The 27,293-nt window shown below is 42.7% G+C and overlaps 1 protein-coding gene across 1 annotated transcript in view; it reads left to right on the forward strand.

The window, feature by feature from the left end:
* ST8SIA6 (ST8 alpha-N-acetyl-neuraminide alpha-2,8-sialyltransferase 6) overlaps window positions 1-27,293 on the forward strand; it is a 299,018-nt gene that overhangs the window by 41,138 nt on the left and 230,587 nt on the right. The window contains exon 2 of the mRNA XM_069211545.1: window positions 18,620-18,748. Within this exon, the coding sequence (XP_069067646.1) occupies window positions 18,620-18,748 (129 nt within the window). The remainder of the gene's footprint in view (window positions 1-18,619; window positions 18,749-27,293) is intronic.

A 27,293-nucleotide genomic window follows, 5' to 3' on the forward strand; every position in this document is an offset into this window, starting at 1 on the left:
GCCTCCTGCAAATTTATGATGCATCAGCTAGTCTGGCTTTGTCTTGTCCTCCACAGCCATCCACTGCTGAAGCATTAGATGCACGTTACTTGCTGTCCTGCCAAAACAGATAAGTTTAAATACTAGTGCGTTGTTCACCAGGCCATTCATCAGCATGGTCTTTACTATCTACAGCAGACAATTAATTGCCACTGCCCTGCTTGCAGCTTGCTTTCCGCCAATGCTAATCTGTTAATCCTTCCAAAATTCAAAAAGATCAAACTTGGCAATAGAGCCTTCTCAGTACAGGCAGCTTGCCTTTGGAATGGGCTCACACTTTTCTTTTGTTTAATTGATGATCTTCTGCCTTTTAGGAAAGCTTTGAAAACTTGCATTATATGCACTATAGAACTTCATGTTATGTTCTTTTTCACACTTCTAAATAGGGTGGCTATCTTGGAATAGTAAAATAATGATACACTTTGTCTCATTCCACTCTAAGAAGGCTGCCAAGTATACAAATTGTGGCTGCAGTGGATACACAATACTGTGGTTAAAATTAATGGCAAGCAATCCTCCTAGGAGAATATGGAGATGTGTGCACTCAGAAAAAAGAGAAAATAAGGAGGAGGAGGAAACAAATGAGAGGAGACCTTAGAAAAGGACAGCATGAAACATTTAACAATTGCCCACCGGTGCAGAAACTGAATCTTGTAATTTTCATTTGAGGCAAAATGCTATTACTCACGAGGCAGAATGACAAAAGAAGGTGGTCCCAAAAACCTTCCATAATTGTAAATGTGTAAGCTTTTTTTATTTTTTTGATAAACAAATAAAAGTAGAGAAGGACGTCATTCACATATAGGGCTATATGGTCTTCCTAGCCGCACTCCACCCCCACCCGTGAATTAGATCAACAGTTGTAATGGCTCAATTGTCAGAGCAAAAAGGATGGGGGATAGGGGACAGCCCTGACTGGTGCCTCTTCGAATGGGGAATGTGTGCAACAGAGCGCCATTAATCTGAACTTCGGCCGTGGGGTTAGTATATAAGGCATGGACCAACCTGCAAAAACGAGGACCAGCTGCCACCCGCTGCAACACCAACTGCAGATACCCCAGTCCACCGTGTAAATTGCCTTCTCAAAGTCTATAAAAACAGTGCTAAGTCGTAAAGCAGTTATTGACGGTGGGCCAAGACTACATGAAAACGGCAGATACATTGTCTCGTGCCGCAATTCAACAGAAACCCCCACTGGTCTGGGTGTATCAAGGTGTGTAGCACTCTTTGAGGTGAGTCACCAACAATGTAGCATAGGTCTTCATTTCCCTATTGATGAGAGAAATTGGGAAGTAGGGGGCGCAACATGTAGACTGGGGATAAGTTTTCGGAATAACCACTGTAGTGACCATATCTACCTCAGGTGGAAAGGTGCCCAATCGATCAACCTCATTGTAAAGGGCCATAAGTTGAGGGTTAGAATGTCCGGAAAGGCCACATAATATTCCTCAGAAAAGCTGCCAGGATTCTTCCCTGAGACCATTGGGGAGATTGCTGAATCTATTTCCACGGTTGTGAAAGGCTTGTCCAGCATCTGTGTCATAGTTTGACTCATGCTTCAGGCAAGACTGCTGGTTTAAGGACAACAGTACTTATGTTTGTAGGCGACTATGCCAGTCCTACAACAAGTCGCAGCTGTCGTTCCAACCTTCCCGGCTCACAAGCAGCACCTCACCAAAAACCCAAACAGTAAAAGTTGATTTGTGCATGGACTCAAGAGTGTGACATCTCAGGGAGTGTCATGGTTAAACTAAGATTACCCCTTTCTCACATAAACACCATGTCTCAATCAAACACAGGAAATGAAGAAGATGCAGTAAAGTTTCATTAGGTTTTATTTAGCAAAACTGCAATCTGCAATAAATTACATGGGCTGCAATGATTAGGATTATGAACAGTGCAAGAAACAGAATGGTAAAGACAAGAGTCATTAATACAAAAAACCCCACCATCTCGCAATAATATGTGATGACTTAAAGTATGAGATATGTCCTATTATCCTAGCATAATGAGCCTAACCTCGAACCTAAAAGAGAGCTAAGTATGTTAAACCTAATCTGCCAATGCCATGTCCATGAGAAGAGCCCCCAACCCTCATTACCTTGGAGTGAGGTCTCTAGCTCAGACTCCGTAGGGACACGAAGACTGGGTCAGTGTCAAGGCGACGTGCAGCATCGATAGCAGTGATGGCATCTGGTTGGAATCCCACTGACTATCTGTTTAAGTGAGAAGTTTTTATACAGATCTGCTTGGAACCTTGACATAGACAATAGATAACAATAGATAACAAGGCAGGTTTGGGACGGTAATTTACATAAACAATTCCCTCGAAAGAGTGAAGAGGGAAAGTACCTAATGTGAACAGTTTGTTTATCTTTGTCGCTTGAAATTGACGCCCTAGCATGGTGGCACTGACAGCACAAACTAAAACATGGGCCTAATAAAAAACAAGGCAACCATCTTAAAAGATTTATTTAAATAAATGCGCTAAAACAGAGCAAGCTAAGTAGGTAAAAGTCACTAGGTGACTGGGGTATGAGTCTGCAAGCCAAAGGCTAAGCTAACTCCTGTATCCCATTAAAACAAACTAGGATTCACTACATCTGTACCTCAGCCTGAGATAGCTGATAAAGTGATATATCTTTAGGGAAGTCGGCGGAATAGGTGGAGTCGACCGTAGAGGAGGCAGTGTAAAGTTTTTAGGAGTAGTGGGTGAAAACCCCTGCCACCTCTGAGGGCGTATTTAACTTAGTTCCGCCATCGTTGATAATTTTGTTTACAATTCTGGACATTTGCTGTTGAGAAACCAGCCAATACAGTAATTTCCCATTTTTATCGCCCCAACCATAGACTCTCACTGTAAAAGCATGCCATAGGTGTTTAGCTGCCTCCACAGTTTGGAGACATATTTCCTCCTGTATCAAAAATAGTTGATGGGATACATCATCTCCTGGATGTAGCGCTGAGGCACCATCAAGCCGGAGGGCCTGAGCCTCAAGCTGAGTAATATGAGATGAGTGAGCTCACTCTTGAGACTGTATGTAGCCTTTAGCGAAACCCTGAATCATTACTTTACTGGCCGCCCAAAGGGTGCCTACTTAGGGAACTGAGCCATCATTAATATTGAAGCATCAAGTATGTAGGAAGCTAATACACCATTTATCTTGCAAATACCATGCATCTAGGCAACAAATAGGTTGTATGCCCATTCCACAGGGGCCAAGGCAGAGGAGAAGGGGGCATGGTCCGATATTCCCCTTAGTAGAATCTCAACATTGGTAATCGCGCAACAGTTAGGCATGAAGACGAGATTGATGAAGGAATGCGTGTGGTGCGCTGCTGAGGTGTGGGTGAATTGCATGTGCTGTGGGTGCCAGGTCCTCCCTACATCACATAATCCTGGGGAGGTAAACCAGTCAGAGGGGTGATGAGTCTCAGTGCGTCGGAAGGCAGAAGGGGGCCCAAATGTGTCAGTCTCAGGAGCAGGGGACCACATTGAAGTCACTGGCTATCATGGTTATACCTTGCGGAAGGTCTATTATGATTTTGGAGCCATCTCCTAGGAAGGTGCGAAGAGCCGCTGGAGGGGCGTAGATGCTTACCAGGTTAATTGTGCACCCCTCAAGCATTCCAGTGTGGGCCAGAAAACCTAAGTATGGATCTTTCACCACTCAAGAAAAAGCCATAGGAAAGGAGTGGCACAGCTACCCCTCTAGACCCTTGGGTAAAACCTGTGTGGAACACTTGGTCATACCCCTTGTGTGCTAAGAAGGGGCAACAATCACCCAGGAGGTGGGTCTTCTGGAGCAGGAGGAGAAAAGGTGAGCACCACCATGTGCTTCAACCTGTCCAAGAGACCATTAACATTCCAGGACAAGGCGTATATAGCTGCCTTGATGGGGTCCAATAGATACAACCAGGCACTGTGAGAAGAGATAATCCCCCACACTGCCCGATAGTCCAATGCCTGGTTGGTGATAATTGTCAATGCTTTGGAGAAGAGTCGGGGTGTTCGAACCTCTGTGAAGCTGGGTGCCCATGCATGTGAAAGACTCAAAGAAAAGAACAAAGACATAGGTCCAAGTCAACAACAAAATAACCTTGAAAAATGTGCAACTTCCCATCCACCCAACTCCCACCCCACCCCACCCCAATACGTCCTCCCAAGAATCATCTATCGCCCTGTAAAGAAAGAGCGAACAATAAAACATAATACAGAACCGATGGGCAGTGGCAGACCTTACCATTATGTAGGATGATGTATGGCCATTGAGTCTAAGTAATAATGTTCAAGTGCGTTTATCTCCAGGCCCCCTAGCCTGACCACAAGAGGAGTGTCAAACTGTGGGACTCCTGGAGAGGTCCTTTTTTCGGCGGACCTCGACCTGAATGGGTGAGGCTCTCTCCAGGAGTGTCGCCCAAGAGGAGCGAGAGATGTTAGCATCAGTGATCCCCTCAGCGGACGTCAACAGCCGAGGCTAGACTCAGATCCTGGGCAATGGTGAAATAGATGCAACACGTTGTGTTTGCCTCCGCTTCTGTGATTGGGTGCATTGTTGTTGGGAATTTGGTTTCAATGCAGATTGAGCAGTGTCCCTCAAGTGAGGTCTATGTGAGAGCCTTGTGGAAGGATGCTAAGCGGGTGCTCTTCCATGAGGCAGAACCAGGCCGATGCTGTTGTGTCAAAGAAGTGAGTCTTGTTCCCATAAATGACTTGGAGCTTGGCGTGCAAAAGTAGACAGTATTGTAGTCGCATTGCTCTGAGTTTCTGTTTGACGTCCAGGTAGGAACGTCACTGCTGTTAAACATCAAGGGTATAGTCTGGAAAAAGAAGAACCTTGATGTCTCCACAGCGAAGGTCGGGACGGGTACAGGCCTCTCCAAGAACAGCATCACTGGTCTAGGGGATGAACTTGGGGGTGGTTTAGGAGTCAGAGCCCTGGGGGCACATTCATTAGCGAACCAAGGTGAAAGTTGGGTTAAAGGCATCCAGGTTTTGATCCAAGTTTCGAGAAAATCTACCATTTGCTGTGGTTCAGTATTTTTGGGAATGCCAATTATGCGCACATTATTGCACCAAGAGCAATTTGTGGCATCCTCGGTCTGTGCTTTTCCTATTACTTTCCATAACAAACAGATCAGACACTAATTTTCCCAATGAACCAATCAGGTTTGTATGCCATTATAGCTGACTGGTTGCCATATCAATGCAGGCTTCCTGTATTGCGCATAAGATGGCATCAGGCACACAACCAGAAAATTACAAATATATTCAAAAAACAGTTGCCACAACAATCCACAATTCCTCTGAAAGGCTCCAAGCAGGAATGCCACATTGCAAAACTTCATCTCCAAGAGTAGGTACTCAATTGTGAGGCCCTTGCCTTCTACAGTAATTTGTGAATTTTCATGTAACAAAATACGAGTCTTCAGCACAGTGTAGTAACAATCCATGTTAAAATGCCTGTTGGTTTTCATAAATTTATATCGGACCAATGCAGTTTGACATAAGTTTCCCAAAATGTCCCAAATTAGGCCCATTACCTTTATTGTTGGCTTGTCACCATAACTATTTCAAGCCTACTAAATTCTGTGTATGCTTTCCCACAGGGCAACCCTCAGGCATACAGCACAAGAATGATAAAAGTCCACATCTTTAACCCAGAGGAGTTATGAGAGGGACAAACTATCACAAAAACTCTTGCTTTCTACACTAATCTGTGAGAATTCATGAAAAACAACACTTGCCTACATGATTTAAAACAGTGTAATAACAATCCACCCTTAAAGACACATTTGCCTCAACATATGGTTTGCAAGATAAAAAATAATTAATAAGCAATCAACAAATAAGGTCTAATCCATTTCTCATAAAGTTTCACAATAAGATTAGATCTAAGACCTCTGACATAAGATTTTTAATGAACCAATCAAGTCTATACTCTTTATCACTGGCTAAGCACAAAAATCAACCCAGGCTTACTACATTGCACATAGGCTTTTCCACAAGGCAAATGTAGGTATTTAACCATAAAATTACAGACACGTACAAGATTACAATTAGGAAAACAAAATACAACACTTCCTAAAATTGAATGACGAGGAGTGTCAAAGTTAAAATCTTCTACCCCAATGTTTATCAGAGGGGGAAACCAACACCACAACCCTTGCCTACAAATGCAGTACAGGTTCGCCCAATTGGGACTGGTGCTTACCAGATGGCGTACTTCCATTCACTGGGCCAGCCCAGCCCCTCTGATATGGATCAAGTGGCAGGCTGATTTACTGGAGTGGGCACTGGCAGAAGAATGCTGACCCAAGAAAGACTGCTTTGACGAAAATGTGGAACGAGATCTGGAGCTCTGAGGCGCTAGGGTGGATTGTCTGGGAGAGGATGATGTGGCAGATGCTATTAATTAAGACCCGCGTTTATCCAGGGGTGGGACTGATACCGTTCCTGCAATGTCTGCTGAGTTGGATCCATTCTAGGGGGCTTGGGTAGGCCTTTTGGGTCTCGTGCTTTGGGCTAGACGCCTCATGGAGTTTTTGTGGATGTGCACTTCATTGTAGAAAAGAACAAAAGAAACACTGAAGTTGCCCCCTGTCTTCTCCTTTTCGGTCTGGGCTACAAATGCTGGTTCGGCGTAGGTGCATCAGCCTATCCTTGGATGCGTCTGCCTGTGGTCCCCACCCCCCCCCCCCACACTTTTCACCTTCTCCCAGGTGGTATGGCTCTTTCCACCTGACCATGTCTGGTGGGGTCAGTTGCTTTACAAACTGCTGACGCACTGTCCAAGACTCTGTGGGTTGGTTGATTGGTTATATTGGTAATGCTTTTTGTCACACCTAGTGTACCGTTCATTTTAACCTGTTTTAAATGTGAATACATTAAATTTAAAAAATAGATCCGTCCAGGCCTAGAAATATGTACGTCGGTATTCTTGTCTTTAATAGGGTTGCCACCCTGTGCTGAGTTCGAATCCTAGGAAGCCCGAATGAAGCCCCTATCCTTCTGAAGGTCTGTAAATTGAGTACAATCAATTTGAGTACTAGTTTCATCCGTTATTTAGAGTACTCGAACATATATAAAGTGCTATATAAAACCTATAAAAAACAGTTGCCTACTATGGTAATCTGTCATATTCCCTGCAGCAAAATACTTGTCTACACATTTTGGCACATTATAACGACAGTCCACCTTTTAAGGCATATTGGCTTTAGCATATGCTTTTCACAGAAATAGGTCTGAACTACAGAGTGTGTCATAACCTCATAATAAACAGATCATGCCTACAGCCTGAATAAATAGCTTGTCACCACAACCAACTCTGACCTGCTGTATCGGACATAAGCTTTCTCACAAGACAAAAAAGTGAAATACAAGCACACCTTTTCAGCGAAGCCTATCCTAAAGTTGTACTCAAGGGAATCAATATTTGAATGGGAAATAACCCTCTCAGTCAGTGGTCATAAAATTACAAATATATAGAAAATTGCATTTGGCAAAACAATAAACAAGCAAGTTTACTAAGAATTCTCAAAGGGCAAATTTCTACCCCGTTGGATTTGTTACAGGGAGTAACCAATGCCAAAATCCTGCCTATTATGGTAATCTCTGATATTCCCTTAACAAAATTGTGGTGTACAAGCTTGAACACAGTTTAATGTCAATCCATACTTAACAAGGCCTATTGGCTTTAACAAATGTTTCCACAATCAGTAAGTGAGACCTCCTGTCTAGGTTAAAACTTTTCATAATAGGCAGATCTGACTTATAGCCGTGATCATAGACCTGTCACCATAACCACCTCAGTTCAGTTGTAATGATTGTAAGGAGGACCAAGCGATGTGTGGCTGCAACATTTTTCTCATAATTATAGATTTGCCACATATTTCATAATCAGCTGCATAATCTTCAGATTTTAACTTAAAAATGTTTCTAGCTCTAATTCTTCAAAAGTTACTGAAAATGCAGCAACAGGTGTTGCAGAACAGTGCAAGCTCCTTTATCTTTATATGGTTTTTTGCTATATTTGGGTGTTAAAAATGAGGTGAAACCAATGCCCTGACAGTATTAGCAGGTCTACAATTGGCAAACCAATGAAGTAATACTATCACAAAATGTGCTGTGTTACGCCTCATAATTTGCCTTTCCTTGCAGCATTATCTACTCAAGATTTCCTTGCAGCATAATCTACTCAAGATTGCCCCATAATTTGGCCCTTGCCTGCCGCAAAATTCCAGGGGCCGTGAGTTTAAGCTTTTCCAGCAGGTGCAATACAAACACTCCTTTTCAGTGGAAGTGTGCAACGCCTGCCCAATCAAAATCTGTGCTCAATCTAATCAACTTTGGGCACAGACAAAGCCTCTTTCTCAGTAGCACTTCTTAAAGCTCTTTTTTATGTTGATCACGAAGGGTCTGGCAACAGGTGTGGTGTCAAGCCAGATGTAATGAGGTTTATGGAACACCGATATAGACCAGAATTTACAACATAACTTTTCTGTGCAGCACTACATACCACACTCTGCCGATGTTAATTATATAACACAGTTCAATGGTACTACATTTGCTAATCTTGGGAGCATGGAAGGCAGACTTGCCACTATGCGACTGACACATATCTAGCAGATCACAATAGATTTCAGTAGCAAGTATTATATTTCTCAGCCTTGTTCCTAGCTTGGTCATTTTAATTTCCTCATTTTCTGATTTCGTATAGTTAATTAGGTTTATAGCACATTTTCATTCTCTATATTTCTGTACATGTAAGAGCTATTGTTTTTTTTATTTATTTAGTAACGTACTAGGGAGAGAGAGGAAGAATACTGAATACCACCTCCCAACATGAATCTGTAAACAACAAAAGGGGCCAATGAATACAACAAGTTTAAATAGAGCAATATGAAAACAGGCCCTAATTTAAACTATGACCATGACTATTCTATTAAGTTCTAAGAGTGAAGAAAGTCACACCCAAGAAAGTGCAGTTGCTTCAACCCAAAAGTGGCTTGCTTCTGATGGATTCCCTTGTTCATATTATTAGAAATATAGGCCCTCATTCTGACCTTGGCGGGCGGCGGAGGCCGCCCGCCAAAGTCCCGCCGTCAGGTTACCGTTCCGCGGTCGAAAGACCGCGGCGGTAATTCTGACTTTCCCGCTGGGCTGGCGGGCGGTCGCCTTCAGACCGCCCGCCAGCCCAGCGGGAAAGAGGCTTCCACGATGAAGCCGGCTCGGAATCGAGCCGGCGGAGTGGAAGCTGTGCGACGGGTGCAGTTGCACCCGTCGCGTATTTCACTGTCTGCGCAGCAGACAGTGAAATACATATAGGGGCCCTCTTACGGGGGCCCCTGCAATGCCCATGCCAGTGGCATGGGCACTGCAGGGGCCCCCAGGGGCCCCGCGACCCCCCCTTCCGCCATCCGGATCCCGGCGGTCGGACCGCCGGGATCTGGATGGCGGTAGGGGGGGTCGGAATCCCCGCGGCGGTGCAGCAAGCTGCGCCGCCGTGGAGGATTCAATGGGGCGCCGGTACACTGGCGGGAGCCCGCCAGTGGTGCCGGTCCGACCGCGGCTTTACCGCCGCGGTCGGAATCCCCATTGGAGCACCGCCGGCCTGTCGGCGGTGCTCCCGCGGTCCTCCGCCCTGGCGGTCTTTGACCGCCAGGGTCAGAATGAGGGCCATAGTTGTAGTCAATCACCCATGTATGAGGTCATGTCGATCAGTCCAACGTTCCTCACTGTTGAAGATAATTTTCTACTACTACTAACCTGTAGTTAATGGATGTTTGAAGTTGGGATCTTTTAGAAGCTTTTAAAACATAGTTTATCTAGGTCCTCAGCTATTTATTGTGTGACGGAAAAGTGTAGAACAAGCACTGGTGTTACTGATATTGCTGTTGTGCACTTTATGTTATGTTATGTTATGTTGTGTTATGTTAAGTCATGCAGATTTATAGCTCTCGCCATCACCAGGGGGGTATCCTGACACTGAGCAGGTGTATGCCTAGGCACACCTAGGACCTACTGGACTACTGGATAAACCAAGCCTTTAGCTTCTTGTGGAATTCAAAAAGTAAGGAGGAGGCTCTTTTGTGCAGTGGCAGGTTGTTCCACACTTCAGGAGCAATGTAAGAGAAGGCTCGACTGCCAGATCTGGTTTTCTGTGTGTGTGGGATTTGTGCAATTAGGAGTCTTAAAGAGTGGAGGTGTGTGGAAGGGTTATGAAAGCAGATACAATTGTTGAGGTATGCTGGGCCATTGTTATGTGTTGCAGTGGAAGTGTGGGTGAGGAGTTAGAATTGTGCTTGTTTGTAATGGGGAGCCAATGGAGCTCCTTCAAGTGTGGAGTGAGATGAGTGTGGTATGGTTGATTCTGGCTGCTGAGTTCTGAATGGTCTACAATCTTCTGGGCTTTTTTGTTGTTGATCCGGACAGAGAGGGGTTATCCGTAGTCCAGCTAGCTTGAGACAAGGGCTTGCGCATCAATTTTCTGGGTGCTGATTGGGAGCCATTTGAAAATCTTCCTCAGCATCTTCAGGGTATGGAAGCATGAGGCAGTGACTGCTTTGTTTTGGGTGGTCATGTCACGTTTCCTATTGATGATGATTCCAAGGTTCTTGGCGTGGGTGGTGGGGTGGTGTCAGTCCTACCTCTGTTGGCTATCAGGTGTAGTACCATGGTGATATGTTCTTCCCAAGGATTTCAATTGTGTCTGCGTTCAGCTTTAAGCAGTTGGTGTGATTCAGTTGGTGATTTCAGTGATGCATGCATTGAACGTTATCAATGTACTAGGCGCCTTGTCTATGAGGGAGAGAATGAGCTATGTGACATCAGTGTAAGAGAGGACGTTGAAGTTGTGAGAGCTAATGATGCTGGCTAGAGGGATCAAATATGTGTTTAAGAGGGTCAGGCTCAGGGTGTATCCTTGTGGACTCCCTAGATAAGGTGGCAGACATCCAAGGTGTATGGTACCTGGCTGACTCACTGGTTTCCTTCTAGTCAGAAAGCAGCAGAACGATAGGAGTGCATGTCTTTGGATTCTTATGTGATATAGACATTGTATGAGGATGGGGTGGGACACTGTGTCAATTTCTGCTGGGAGGTCCAGGGGGATGAGGGTGACTGGGTATCCTCAGTCCAGAGTCTTGCCGATGTCATCCATGGCAGCAATGAGGGCAGTTTCCATACCTTGTTTCAGTCTGAAACTAGACTGCGTTGTGTCAGGGATTTGGTGATGGTTGAAGTATTTGATGAGGTGTCTTTTGAAGATTTCCTCCTAGACCTGTAATGCAGGGAGAGTTGTCTGTAGTTGTTGAGCATTAAAGGGTCTGCAGAAGGTTTCTTCATCAACTAGAGGACAGTTATGTGTTTCCAAGCATCCTGGAAGGTCGCAAAAGAGGTGGAGACATTCAGAATGGGTGTGAGCATGGTGGTCATGGACTGTAGTTATATATAGTAGGCATGGTGGGAGCAGGGGTCAAATGGGTCCCCTGAGTGGATAGACTTCATTGGGGAGGGGGTTTCTTCTGGGGTGATGACGGACAATGTGGTTGGCATTGGTTCTTTGGATAAAATTGGAAGACATTAATATAGAGTGGGAGGTTTCTACAGAGTACAATGGCACTTCCTGTCTTAGATTTCCTGCTTGGTTAGCTCAGGAGGTGCACTGAACTGGGTGAACACCCCCAAAAGACCCTGTGTATCGGCAACTGGTTAATATGATTAAAACCATTGTTACATTTCATATTAAATTATTTTGTTATATACTATCACAGCCCTTATGAAGTCCAGAGGGAGATACCCTAGATGAAACAAGTGTTGGCTAAATTGATGAACATAAGGCTGTGGCCAAGTTGACGAACATAAGGTTATTTACGTTGGAGATGTGCAGTTCATATTATCTGAGTTTAATGAGCATTTGATGGATTTATGTTGGACTTTCTAAATTGATAAACATTAGGTTCTTCAGGTTGGAAATCCAATGTGTAATTCACATCACTTGATTTGATGAGTACCTGATGGAACTTTGTTGGACTTACAGTGGATGCCACTCATATGAACTGTGTAGATAATTGCAATAAATATTGTATCTAACAAAAAACCGACTAATATGTACTATATACTGTGAGATTTACGAACTGTAATCTAATAGCTGGGTGAGTGCCTGATTGTAGGAATAAAATTGGAAGATGTTTGGCGAAGTCTGTCAGGTGCATTTGCAGGTTGAAGTTGCTCTAAATGGCAGTGACTTTGTTGCTGAGAGAAATTACTGCATTGTTCCTGCAAGGAGGTGTTTGAGCTGGAGACAGCCGATGGTGAGATGAAATCTTTCACAATAGTGACAATTTCTTTGCTCCTGTTGGTGCTGGAGTCGAGGCGCTCCACCAGAGTGGTGCGTTTGGTGGTACATATTATTTGGTGGTAGCGTCTTTGGTGGATTTGAACGTGCTCCTGTTTGCATTGTTTTGGCTCATTTTCCATTAGCACTCCATTTGTTTGCTGTGGTATTCCATCAGTCTGAAATCTTGTTGTAATATTGTGTTTGAGGGGTGTCAGGGAGTCAGCCCAGGAGGTGAGCCAACTGTTAAAATTCTTGGCAGCTTTGGTGACGGTGTCGCTGGGTTTGGGTTCATGTCAGTGGGTGCTGAGAGTGGTGTCCCAGTCCTTGTCAGTGATGTTGTTCCAGTTTCAACAGGCTGATCTGGAGGTTGTGCATGTGCATTGGACTGGGCTGAACTTGATGAGTGTCTGGTCTGTCCAGGGGAATGGTACGGGCTTGTCGACTTGGATGTTGTCGAAGTTGGGGTCCAGGAGGTGTCCTGAAATGTGTTTAGGTCCTTATACTGTTGGGTGAGATCCAGGCATCAAAGACACCAATGACTGCTCTTTACTTGGGATCAATGTGGTCTTCCAGGTGAAAGTTCAGGTCTCTGAGTAGGATGTAATTGCTTGCATAGAGGGTGAGTAATGTGATGCAGTCCATGAAGATGTCTATAAAGTCATTGGACAGTCCTAGTGGTCTGTAGATTTGAGAGCTACTTAGATTGATGTTAAAAATGTGTTCAACTGGATATCAGTGTTTATTAATCCCTCCTTAGCACGTTTAAAAATGCAAACTGGGGAACATTGCACCCTCGGTAGAAGTACACATAAGAATAGAACTGTTACTATACAATGAGGTAAAAAAAACATTGTTGGTTTTAAGATAAAACTTGCCAATATTCTAATCTTTCATCACATTTCCCATGAGCTTCTTAACCACCTATGCATTTCTTCACTGGCATCCATAGTAAGTGAGCATTTATTAAGGCTTTACAAAAGGTTTCAATCTTCGCCATTAATAAGATTTACAAAAACTGTGTGAGGTACAAATATAATGATTTAAATTATCTCAACCAAATTATTTAATAAACATTATATATATATATATATATATATATATATATATATATATATATTTGTATGATTTGTTCAAATTTATTAGAAAATTGAAATTAAAAAAGTGGTTCAAATTGAAAGGAATCATTGATAATAGTTTAGAACCTCTTACTATCAATGATGGTGGTGAACATGTTTTATCTATCAGTGATGTTGAATCTCTGTTAACTCTTCATGAGTTAGAACAAGACCACCCTGTACAGAAAAAGGGGAAGGATTTATATCAGACCCTAGATGATTTGGGTATCGTATATGACCTTGCAGTTCCTTCTGGTTTTAAACCTAAGTCGACATTTTTTCCAAATATGAATCATGACAATATTGACACCTTCTATGATATGGCAGTTCAAAGTTTGACACATTTTCGACATCGAATATGGTTTAAACCTAGATGTAATAACAACATGACTTATAAACAGAGTGAAACCATTAGATCATTGGCAGAAGATTGTGATACCATTATCTGTCCAGCTGATAAGGGAGGTAATATAGTACTTTGGAAGAGACAAAGATACATTGATGAAGTTATGCGACAACTAAGTGATACACAATTTTATACACACTTTTATATGGTTGTGACGAAAGATGTGTATACGAATAGTATTACAGGAATTTGGCACCTTCTGACTCAGTGGAAAGACAAGGGTCTTCTAATATGGGAAGAATATTATTTCCTGAAAAATGATTTTCCCAAGCTACCTATACTATACATTCTTCCCAAAGTCCATAAAGACAGAGATAACCCTCCGGGGAGACCAATAGTTTCCTCGTTTCAGGATACTAAAGATTTTTTAGGCAAATTGGAAGGTATTACTTGGGAAGAGGATTTCCTACTAATATCTTTAGATGTTAATTCTTTGTATACCATCATTGATCATGAGAAAGGCATACAAGCATGTAGACATTTCCTACATACAAGGTCTTTAAGATATTTGCCGCATACAGACATGATTATTGAGATGATAAAATATTGCTTGACTAACAATATTTTTCTATTTAATGGATTGCTCTATAAACAAATCCTCGGGACTGCAATGGGAACCTGCTTTGCTCCCAGTTTTGCCTGTTTATTTTTGGGTTTGTGGGAAGAAGAGATTTTCAAAGATGAAGATACGTATCCAGAAATAAATCAGGATACTTTGTGACTTAGATATATTGATGATCTGTTCATAATCTGGAAAGGATCTGAGGATGAGGCTATACGGTTCATTGGTAAGCTTAATTACAACGATCGTAATATTAGATTGACATACAATATTAGCTGATCGTCCCTTGATTTTCTGGATACTAGAATTAAGATCAAGGATACGATGATTAATACTGAACTTTTTCGTAAAACTACAGCAGGGAATAGTCTATTGCATGCTACCAGTGAACATCCTGATAGACTTAAATGGAGCATTCCATATGGGAAACTATTGAGGGCTAAAAGAATCAGCAATACAGATGAGGTTTTCGAGTGAGAACAGAAAGATATGGTCATAAGGTTTAAACAAAGAGGTTACCCGGATTGGGTAATCAAAAAGGCAGGACAAAATCAGGAAAGTAGAAAGAATTCAGACTTTGTTTGATAATACTGTCAAAGTGGAAAATTAGAATAATGAGGACATCAGATTGATCCTAACCTATAATGAGGATACAACACAGATCAAAAAGATCATTTCCAAACATTGGAATATTTTGAAATGCGATCCTATTATTGGCAAAGTGATTCAGAGAAGGCCACATATTACCTATAGAAGAGGGCGTAATCTTCATGATATGTTGAGATCGAATGATGTTACCGCTATTTCTCATATAAAGGAACATAATTTGCAGGGATTCTTTCCATGTGGCCATTGCAAAGCATGTTGTAATAGTGTGATAAGGAAAGAGTACCCCACAAGTAAAGCAGGGATGAATAGAAAATGAAGCAGTTTTTGACATGTAGTACTCCATTTACCATTTATATATTGGAATGCCCTTGCCATCGTTGGTATGGGGGAAGTACTAAACGCATAGTAAAAAAACTTATTCTTGAACATATGTGTGCTATCACATCTAAGGATCCACATTACCCAGTAGCCAGACATTTTCAGGATACTCACACTTTTGACTCCACCTTGTTGTCTTACTTTGGGATTGAACATGTGCCATCACATCACAGAGGTGGTAATAGGGAATTGACTTTACGTAAAAAAGAATCTAAATACATTGTTTACTTGGAAACTAAGACACCGAGAGGTTTGAATACTGGTGAAGAGCTTAATACTAATTTGTTTGATGATTGATGATTAATATGTCATAGTATAGTGAATTGCTGTTGTTGCACCTTACACTTTTCTTATATTGTGATTAGTAGTGGTTTAAAATGTGAGTAGTAGTGGTTTTTCAATGAATTTTAATTTTATTTATTTATTTGATTATGTCTTTCCAGAATGGAGGGGTCCGGATGGATTCCTCATGGATTTACTAGTGCTTTTTTCTTCACAAGGTGTTATGGGTATTGATTATATAGAAATAGTAATACGTTTTTTCTTTTTCTACAGTCTTGCAATAATTTTATATGGAGAATGTATTTTCCTGTAAAATAATAATATTTGCATTATTTAGCAATGTAGGTGTTACATACAATTAATATATATACTAGGTAAAGTTTATTATTACAAATAGAAGGGAACGTAATTTTGATATTGGCTTTTTGAGTATTTAAAAAAAACTTTTTAGGTATATGTATATATAAGCCGTATTTATATTTATATTTATATCGACATTGTCATTTGGTGTATTATTATTGATTTTGTAATTTAGCAGAATAGTTTATCCATACAGATATATGTATATATATATATATATATATAGGTATAAATATATTTATTCATATTTAACTAGTCTATGTATCTTCCATTTATGTACACTTACCAGAGAAAGAGAGAAATACTTTGTCCTGTTTCTATGTTTGTGCTTGGAGAATATTTAAGCTATGTGTATTGCTTGAACTATACACGTGATCAAGGCTGCTTGACAGGCGAAACGCGTTGTGTGTGGTAATAAACACTACTAGCGTTTGATTTCCCGAGTGTGCGTTTACTGGGAAAGTTTTGGATTTTGAATATATATATATATAAATATATATATATATATAAAATATCCCAAAAGATTGAAAAAATATTTAACTGTGGATCATGGTGTAATTGTTACAGTATCACCCACCAAGTCACTGCGCTGGATCCACCTCTGCTGTGTGGCGTGTACACAACATGGAATTAACTTTGGCATGTTTAACTGTACTTTTAAGTGGGACACAAACATGGATGAACAGTGGGAGGGTTCCTGGGGTTCGAGTGTTCATTGTACAAGATTTTGTTTCAAGAGGGACGTATACGTTTTGTTTAGTTTCATTACATTTCAAAGACGATGTAGCTATGTGGCAGTCATGGAAAAATAATCATCACATTTGAACCCAAATTGTTTTGTAGATGAAATAGAGTATGGGTAAGTGTCCATGTCATTGGCATAGCTCCTAGCAATCATCTTTTGCCTGTGGTCACCTGGATAAGAGCAGAAACCAAAGCCAAACGTGTGACTATGCTGTGCCATCTGATACACTTTAAGGTTAAATAGGGCTTGGGTGAGGTAAGAGCGTGTTGAAACAGTTAGGAAAAATGTGAAGCCTGGAAGTGAATGGACTTGCTGGATAAGGAGTTGGGTTTAGGGGGATTGGAAACTGACTGAGATCAGTCATAAAGGGAATCAGCTTTATAGCACTGTCCAGAAGTGTAGTTAACTGGCGCAGATAATCAACTCCATTTGAATTTTTTTTAGCAAAGGTGTATTTATTGCCCTCTCAAATATAAAGAGCGTGCTTGCTCAACGTAGGATTATTAAGGGGTATATTTACAAGGCACTAGCACCACCTAGCGCCACCTTGCACCACCCTAGTGTCATTTTTGTTTACGCTATGTAGGCGTTAAGGAGGCCTTTCTCCTGGGCCATATTTACAAAGTGGCAGAATGCTTGCGCCACATTATGCCTGCACCAGGCATAATATATGTGAGGGGGGGAGTTTCGACGCATGGAGGCCCGAAGAAATGTCGCAGTGAAATTTACAACATTTCACTCCGCCATTTGTTCTGTTATTGATGCACCCATTTTAATCAATGGGCTTCCCTATGCTTTGCTGCACTAGCGTCAAAGTAGTTGACTCTAGTGCAGCAAAGCACCACAATAGCATAAAACATTTTTAAGCTATTGTCCTAATGACTGCTATGGTGTGCCCTATTCTAAATACGGTGCTACCATAGTGTTAAGTGGGGCAGGGTCGACGCAAGAAGAGTGACGCATTGGGACAGATGCGCAACTTTCTTGTAAATATGCCCCTAATTGCATTCCGGTGCATTAACTCCTGCTCCTTCCCGAAAAATGTGCCTATACCTTTCCCATCCCCGTTTAATGATTGTGCTGGCCACATGAATGGTACTACCATTCACTGTTATAGAGCCAGTAACTAAACAATTCCGAGCGAGGAAACAAGTACCCATGTAGAGACTTGTCCAGACATTTGATATGCTACAGTTATTATTATCTTCTGCCGCATCGCAGAGGCACTGGTTTGGAGTTGGTTACATATTTTACTACGTTTGCTTTTAAAGTTGGTCACAACCACTGTACAAGCCCACAGAGTTTACAGACCAGTAATCACTTGTGGATGTAGCAGTTGATTCACAAAGAGTTTGCTGTGATTTACCCTTGTGGTCTCCTGGCATACTCAGGAACTTCAGGAGAAAGCTTAGAGTAAGTCTTCATTCCTGAAATACAGAAACAATCCAGCCAGGACAACTACAAGAGTAGGTCACAGTTGCTATTAGCAAAGTCCATGTGAATTGGACCCAATAGTTCCAAGCCTTTTTGGAAACTGATGATCTGACTAGTTCCACAATGGCTTTTCAAGTGAATTCTCGAACATCTCATTTTTATAGCTGCATTTCTGCTAATTTGTCAGCTTATTCTCTTTTCCATGGATTCACATGTATTATTTTTTAATGGAATGGAAAGAGCAAGTGGATCCTGTTTACTTGTAATGACCTTTTCCAATATTTAACCTAAATTGGAATCTGTTTTGCTTTGGTAATTAAAATCAATCTGCTTTGTTTCCTTTTTTAGGGATAAACACAAGAAAGAACGAAAATTGTTTCCCAATATTACACAGCCACCGCAGGGTCAACTTGTAACCAGAAGTGTAGTTGCATCTACATCAAAACCAGACCATCGAGCATCCCAATCAAATCAGAGGTATGTGGACATATTAGCTTTGGTGTATGCTTACAAGATATTGTGTTCACTTCAAATACAACAAATGTACCAGTAGGAAATAGGTATATAGTAGTTTGTGTCCCTTAGTCTTTTCTCTCAGTTCCCATGGGTGATGTCATTGTCTTGTTGAATGTTATGTGGGTTGTGTGCTAGATATTCTACAGGGACCAAGTATGAGAGATTCATAAGGTGATGGGTTATGCTGTCATCTTAATGTGACTACATTGTTCCTGATTGGGTTTATGCCTAGTAGATCATTCCTGCAACTATGGTGAACTTTTACTATAGTACACCTACTAAAACATATTACAACTATATAGCCTTCCTCAAATTAGTAACTGAACATTAGCTGCATTGTATGTTGATTGCATGAACGATGGACCTCATTGAATTCCTTTCTGTACTGGTGAGTAAGTGTGTGTTTGAGGAAGCGCAGAAGGGATTGTGTATAATCACCCTGCATCATGTGCAAGACTAAGTTTCAGTTTTTTGATGGAGCTTTCATTTACTATTCCTATAGAATATTTGTTGTGCAGAACATGTTGTTTTCACGGGGCACCTGTGCTGAAACTGTGGGCGTGGAGAATGGGTGCACCATACTTTAAATATATACCTCTATTGTGTACATACAGTTTGGGACCTTGCTTGATGGGAAGCAGATTCTACGGTGATGTAAGAAGCACCAAACCTCTTTCTGCCAAAGTGGAAAGAGTTATACAATTTACAGTATTTGGTTAAAGAAACCAATGCACCAGGGCAGATAATATAACAGTGAAAAGTAGAGACTTTACAGTTATGCGACAGACATGCCAGTACGAACAGGGTGTTCCTAGTGGTATTCTATGGTAAGAGCAATATTGTTTGTGTGTGAGATTTGAGGACACTGTATTAGAGTAATGGCAGAGTTAACTTCATACTTTACCTGGATGAAAAGGTTGTTGATAAGCTAGGGCATATTTTAATAGATTACCTAAGTGATATTTTAGTTGAGGGTCATTGTCATAAGAGTTTTCTAGCCTGCATGTGCTAAGGTTAGAATTGTGTTTTATGCAGTTGCGGCTGGTGAGGTTTGAGAGTTGTGGGGCTGGGTAGAGCATTGGAGTTCACTTTAAAGGGACACGGCATCTCAGTGCCATTACCTTTGAAAGAAATCATTCTTACTCAATACTTTTGCAGATTTACATACCTAGAACTCAGCCAGAGAGTCACTTTGCATGTGCATCAGATACATTACACAAGGACATTTTAATCTTTTAGGCATTGCCCACAATTACAGGATGTTAAGATGACGACAAGACTTGAAGCCCATTCCCCATTTTCAAAGTTGGCAGCTCTAACCGTAAGGCCACGTCCTCTCCACTTGATAAGTGGGCTTGAAAACATACTGTTCAGCTGAGAGGCCAGGACCTCCGCAGTACAGGCATCAGTGATTAACTAAGGCCAGTAAACTGTAATTACAAAGGTGCATATGAGTACAATGACCCGCAATGCACAAAGTTTGCTTGTGAAGCTGGTCCCATAGAGTTCACAAGCAGCCCTGTTTTGCAACCATGATTGGTGAACGACTGCACACCCTCAGTGGGATTCAAGCGCATGGCCTTGATTACTTACACCTTACTGAAATGCAGGTGCCTTATACTGAGCAGAGAAACACATCCTCTGGTCAGCTGCTCGTGTTATTTACAGGCCATCGAAAACACAATACTAAATTTCAGGCATTGAACATGATCTGTGTACTCGGTATTCAGTATGTGAGAGAAAGAATGAGTTGCATGGCATCAGTGTAGGAGAGGATGTTGAAATTGTGAGAGTGGATGCGTGGTTGATGCTGGCTAGAAGGATCATGGATGCACTGAAGGGGGTCAATCTGATGGAGGGTAATTGCAGTGCTCCACAGATGAGGTCATGGGCATCTGAGGAGTACGTTGCCAGGCTGACTGACTGAGTCCTTCCAGCCAGGAAGTTGTGTAGGCATTGTATGAAGATCCTCACATCCTAAAGTAACTATAAAATGCACCTTCGCTATGTACTTCTAATTACCTCCCAAATTACATCATTCATGATAATATTCAATGACATCACTGATAGCATGACTGCAACATCTTAAATTACATCATTGATAACAACACTGTGTATGGCAGGGGTGTGAGTTATAGCTACTTTAGGGCACAAGTTATAGTTATTTGAGATAACTGTAACTGCTAAATTTTTGTGATTTAATTATTTTGTTTGCTTAAAATAGTATGTTTTAACTGACATCCTCACCTAGCTTCATTGCCCCTTATCCTTTGTTTTTTTCAGTGAATATATATATATATATATATATATATATATATATATATATATATATATATATATATATATATATATATATATATATATATCAGAAAAACACATCCTCTATAGATATATATAGATATATTCACTGAAAAAAACAAAGGTTACAGGGTCATTATAGTTGGGAAATAGAATTAAAAAACTGTGAAATTTACTGAAAACAACAAAGGTTAGAGGGACATTATAGTTAGGCTCACATTTTAAACGTACAAAACCATGGAAATTCACCTGTTATAGTCAGGATTATCTCAAGTAACTATAACTCGGGCCCTAAGGTAAATAAAACTCGTGCCCCAGCCATGCACAATTTTTTCGTTAAACTTTTTATTGCAATATTACATTGATATTATCAGTGACATTATCAAAGATGTCATGAGTGTTCTAATTGCGGGGTAATTAGCTGTGCATGGCCAAAGGCTGTGCGTGGCACTGGTTGGCCACAGGGTCTGGCCTACAGCCAGGCCCTGAGGCCAACCCCTTTAAGCACCCAACCTTGCACTGTGCTCGGCCTTCGCCCGTGTGCAGCAGGGGTTGCCCCAAAGTCTGGCCTGCAGCCAGACCCTGTGGCCCACCCCCCAACCACCCAGCTCTATGCTGCGCACAGCCCTTTGGCTGTGCCTGGCAGGGGTTGGCCGCAGTCTGTCTCTCTGGGCGTGAGAATAGGTGTGAGAGGGTGTATTTGGGTGTGAGAGTGTCTGTGAGAGTCTCTGTTTGGGTGTGAGAGTGCGCGCATCAGTGTCATAGTGGGTACGTCAGTGTCTGCGCAGGTCTATGAGTGAGTGTATGAGCGTGTCAGTGGGTGTGTGAGAGACTGAGTGGGTCTGTAAGTGGGTGTGGGTGTGTGAGTGTCTGAGTGGGTCTGTGAGTGTGTGCGTGGGGGTCTGAGTGGGTCTGTGAGTGGGTGAGTGAGTGGGTCTGTAAGTGGGTGCGTAAGTGTCTGAGTGGGTGTGTCAGTGCGAGAAGTGTTTAATAGAGTGACAGAAAGAACGAAGGAAAGCGAGAGGGAGTGAAATAGAGTTTTTTAGGCTTTGATGTCTGAAATACTTATAATGAGTTATGTGTCTGTAATTTAAAAATATATATATGTATTTGTTTTTTAAAATATAATATATATATCTGTTTTTTAAATAGAAATGAGTCCCGCTGAACTTGATGCCTCAAAGCTCAGTGTGAAGGTCTATGACCTTCACTCTGACTTATGGGTTTCTTTTTCTTTCAGCTCTTTATGGGCTATCTGGGACCATGAGGGAGCCCTCAAGGGCTCCCCACTGTCCCTCCTTATTTATTAATTTAAAAAAAAATTATAGGCTTCCTGGCACTGCAGAGGAAGCCTTAAAGCTTCCTGGGCGGTGCCATTGCTCCAGCAAGCAAGTAGCTGCTTTGACAGCAGCTCCCTGCTTGATGAGGCATTTCATCTCTGTCCCCTGCACCCATGCAGGGAACAGAGATGAAAGCTTCAGATTTTGACAGTGAGACCTGCTTTACAGGTCCCGCAGTCAAAACCTGAAGTGCTTGCTATGGCTTGGCTGAAGCTGCAGAGCTGCAGCCAAGCCACAGCAAACAGCTGTGTCCCAGGGGTGGGCACCCCAAGACATAGCAGGAACCGACCCTTGGGGAGTGGCCAATCCCTGGGCCATCAGTGGCTCCAAGAGGGGGGCCACATAGCTCCCCTCCAACAAGAATAGCCCCAGTTGGCACCCAGGGCTTGGGGGCAAAAAGGGCCCCCCTTTCTTTTTCTAAGTATTTGCCCCAGGGGGTGCTGGTCCCCGGGGCAGAGGCCCCGCACATAATTTACTTTTTGCCTCAGGTGATGGTCCCAGGGTGCGGTGGGTCCACAACCCCCCCCCCAACATTAATCAAACTTTTCACCCCGGGGTGATGGCCCCCGGGACAGCACCCCCCGAAGATTATAATTAACGCAGCCCTGGGGAAGTAGCGGTCCACATGCTGTGGGGGAACCACTGGCCTCCTGCATATATAATAATGAAAGCCCTGGGGAGGTGGTGGTCTCCAGGGCAGCAGGGGCGGCAGGCCCCCCGCATATATAATAATGAAAGCCCTGGGGAGGTGGGGTTTCTCAGGGCAGAGGCGGGGCCGCGGGCCCCCCTTGCATTTTTAGAAACGAAAGCACCCGGGAGGTGGTGGTCCTTGGGGCTGTGGTAGGACCGGGAGCCCCCCTCACACAAAATGTTTAATGCCCAGTGGATCTAGACTACTCGGGGGCCTCTACAAAAACAAGCATAGGAGCCCCCGCTTGTTATTTTATTTTTTGCTGGGCACAACAATAATTTTAAAAAATACTTTTTTGCTGTTTACACCAATTAAGTGAAAGCATAATCTCCGTACTGAAAGCTAGCTTTCTGCCAAATTGGGTGAAATTATGGCCAGTGGTTCGGACTGTAGACGTTTCTAAAGAATCCTATGGGAATTAACATGGGGAACACAATGCTTTTTGAGTTCCCTTTTCCTCTGCCCCAGCTTGACGGATAACCCGGAAACTTTCCGTGCACAACAAGAATCACTGCTTTTTTTATTATCACACTACCAGAGAGTTTAAGGGAGATGAGCAACATATATTAGGTGGGAAACAACCCATACTGGCTTCCTCTTCATAAGACAAGTTACCACGAACGGTATGGGGTTCACCAATAATGTGAAGCTCTAATCACGAGAGATTATCACTATATAGGGGGTCATTCCGACCCTGGCGGTAAAAACCGCCAGGGCCGGGGACCGCGGATGCACCGCCAACAGGCTGGCGGTGCATCCTTGGGCATTCTGACCGCGGCGGTACAGCCGCGGTCAGAAACGGGAAACCGGCTGTGTCCCGCCGGTTTCCCGTCGCCCTAGGGAATCCTCCATGGCGGCGCTGCAGGCAGCGCCGCCATGGGGATTCCAACCCCCTTACCGCCAGCCTGGCTCTGGCGGTTTTGACCGCCAGAACCTGGCTGGCGGTAACGGGTGTCGTGGGGCCCCTGGGGGCACCTGCAGTGCCCATGCCAATGGCATGGGCACTGCAGGGGCCCCCTAACAGGGCCCCACCAAGATTTTCAGTGTCTGCCAAGCAGACACTGAAAATCTCGACGGGTGCAACTGCACCCGTCGCACCCCTTCCACTCCGCCGGCTCCATTCGGAGCTGGCATCCTCATGGAAGGGGGTTTCCGCTGGGCTGGCGGGCGGCCTTCTGGCGGTCGTCCGCCAGCCCAGCGGGAAACTCAGAATTACTGTGGCGGTCTTTTGACCGCACAGCGGTATTCTGACGGCGGGACTTTGGCGTGCGGCCTGCACCGCCCGCCAAAGTCAGAATGACCCCCATAGTGTGTGAGACCACCTAGTCCGTAAAAGGAAATCCTCCCTTCCCGCACTCACCCTACACAGCACCCACACTATGCATTTTCTACACCCAGCGAGGTCTAGGAGCCCACAAGAATCACTGCAACACTTTTTTAGGAAAATATGAAGATTCGCCAAGCGATGCCAAAGATATAGGCAAGTCAAAAAACTATTTTTTCCTAACTAGTTTTATACATATATATATATATATATATATATATATATATACACAGAAACACACAAGATCACACATACACTCCTAAGGTATCACCAATAAATCAAAATATCTGTCTTCAAAGGCATCAGCTTTGATTTTTCATATTCAATGCTACAAATGTACTTTTTCTGCCAGGATCTTCCCCTTACAGATAGCACTTAGCAATTTTGCTTTAGCAGACCAGTTTGACTTGGTGGGTGTTATTCATTTAACTATGGATTTGAAATTATATTCACGTTGGCCGCCGATTGCAAATCATCCTGAAATTTGGAGAAGTTGAGGAGACCTTTTTTCAATTGCACTTTATCATCTCCATCCCAAGTATAAGACTTTAAAGTTTGCTTGTAAACAATATGCCTGTTCTTTGGAGTATTTGTTGTGTTTTTTGTGTGACCCTTATTTTTTTCTATTTTGTAAGCACCTGAAACATTCCTTGCAATCAGCACCACATTCCATTAGCGCTAGCAGAGCTATGAATAGATTTGCATTTCTGTCGGGCATCCCTGTCCCAGATGAGGATATTGTAGGTCAACTCAAAAGCCCAGTTGAGACAAGCTTTTGATGAAAGGGTCTTACATTAGACTTGAACCATTTTACTAATCCATAGTGTTTAACATTCCTCTGTAATTGGAGCATGAGTAACTAAGAAAGTGTTCTGTGGTATTCGATGGAAATGCCTTGGGCCTAAGCTTTTTGGAGGACGCATCTAATTTCCATTGCTTGTGCCCATCCAGAGGGCTCCACTTAGTGAATGCATTTCAGTCTGGATTTTCCACTTCCTTGCAGGGAGTTTGGGCAAGTAGATTTTCTTTTGGTAGTTTCTCAGCTTTTTGAATTTACTCTCTTGCAAACCTGTTAAGCTACATTCTTTCCGCTTTCACCACCGTTTGGTAGATTTTGTAAACTGCAGTTCAGCGAGCTAAAAACATAAAGAAGTTTGAAAGGCTCCTGCAAGAACAGAGTGTCTGTTTCCAAGTTGTGCTCATTTGCTTGTTCACACAGCCCGAAGACAAATCTGACACCAATTAGGCCGATCGATAGGACCGCAATGCCTTGCAAACTATTGACGCGGCTCTGCCGTAGTAATTTGTTCCAGACAGTACCTTCCTAGCTGAGGCTTGTTTCAGTTCCACTAGCTAATTGCACCAAGACACGGATCCCAAATACAGTCTTCGCGGGAGCTATTTCACTTGCTCGTTAAGCAGAAGGCACTTACAGGGACATCGGCTGGAATAAATAGAATGGCTACCATGTATGGAATGAAAAATAAATTGAAAGTGTTAGTGGTACGAGAACAGCTTTAACAAGGGCGTGGCTTCAGGGGGGTGTTTGGGATGTTGCACCCCCTAAAAAATGTATTCTGTAGTAAATAGTTGGGTACAAGTGCTTTCAGACCGATATGGTGACGTGTCTATGGGATTCAGCTGGAATTTTTACAGCCCACAGTGACAAAAAGACATGCACACACACTCTCACTTCATTTAGAAACCCTTAAAAGTGTTCAGAAATTTGAAAAATATCTGTTTTAAGTACCTCTAACATCCCCCTCATGTCCTGCTTCTCTTATAAGGTACTTTTTAAGATATCCCAGCATGATTGTTGGGAATTGTGAAGCGCACACCTCCAGTAACGCCCCTCAGTGTTAATAAAAATATACATAAAGAGATCATTCTTTCCCATTTTCATTTCCGTTTCCAGTTACCCTTCTTTTTCAGATTCCATAATATTTTTGGAAAAAACGGAAATGTGGTAGATGGAATGCTTTTTAATCTCAGCCACCAGTAATTACTCAAGCCAAATTCCAATCCATCATCCTTTGCTCACTATGCCAGACCATTTGTATTAAAATCAGAACTAGTCCTGCTCCAGAATAACAGTCCAGCTTGAACTATGAAGCCAGACCCCATTTTGATGGAAACACAAGCTACCCTAGATTAGTTTTGGCCATTAATGGACTCATCATTGAGGTGCAGCTTATGTTCAGTGCCACTATGAGCACGGACTGTCATCTTGGTCTGACTGGATCCATCACTTTGGACTTAGAAGTGCATGTGTTCAGACACACCCTGCCCATAATTGTGAAAGATGATTTCTCTAGAAATACCTTTAAGTCTTTTTGTGTCACGTTGGGTTATCACGATTTCTATAGCACAAGTGCATCACACGTACACCAATTTGCTGTTTAAGAAACTGTTGCAGAGTCCAACACTGAATGGCCTAAATTGTTTTAAAGAAACAGAGAAATGACACCCTAAGCATCTGTTCTGTTGGGTCAGATAATCAAAATTGTGTTGGAGATTGAGAGGAAGAATACGAAAGGAAGTCAGAACAAAGGCCGAGAGGGCCCATCTTCTCTAGCTCCATCTTTGGAAGCTGGGAGTCTTTAAAAGTCAGAGGTATTCACTTCTCACTCTTTTTCTCAGCAACAGTGGATGGAGTTTGCTCAGGATGAATGCAGTGACATGCCCATAAAGAAGTCTATAATCTCCTTACAATGCTAGTCAGAAATGGACACCCAATGCAAGTAGTTGCCACAAAAAAGGGGTGGCATCATTGTCAAACATGTGATCTCCAGTGACCAGACAAAAGTTGCATTCTGAACCACTTGTGAATGGATGTCTGAGAGTATTATTTAG

This window comes from Pleurodeles waltl, chromosome 10 (assembly GCF_031143425.1).
Source record: "Pleurodeles waltl isolate 20211129_DDA chromosome 10, aPleWal1.hap1.20221129, whole genome shotgun sequence".
In the NCBI taxonomy this organism is placed as follows: domain Eukaryota; kingdom Metazoa; phylum Chordata; class Amphibia; order Caudata; family Salamandridae; genus Pleurodeles; species Pleurodeles waltl.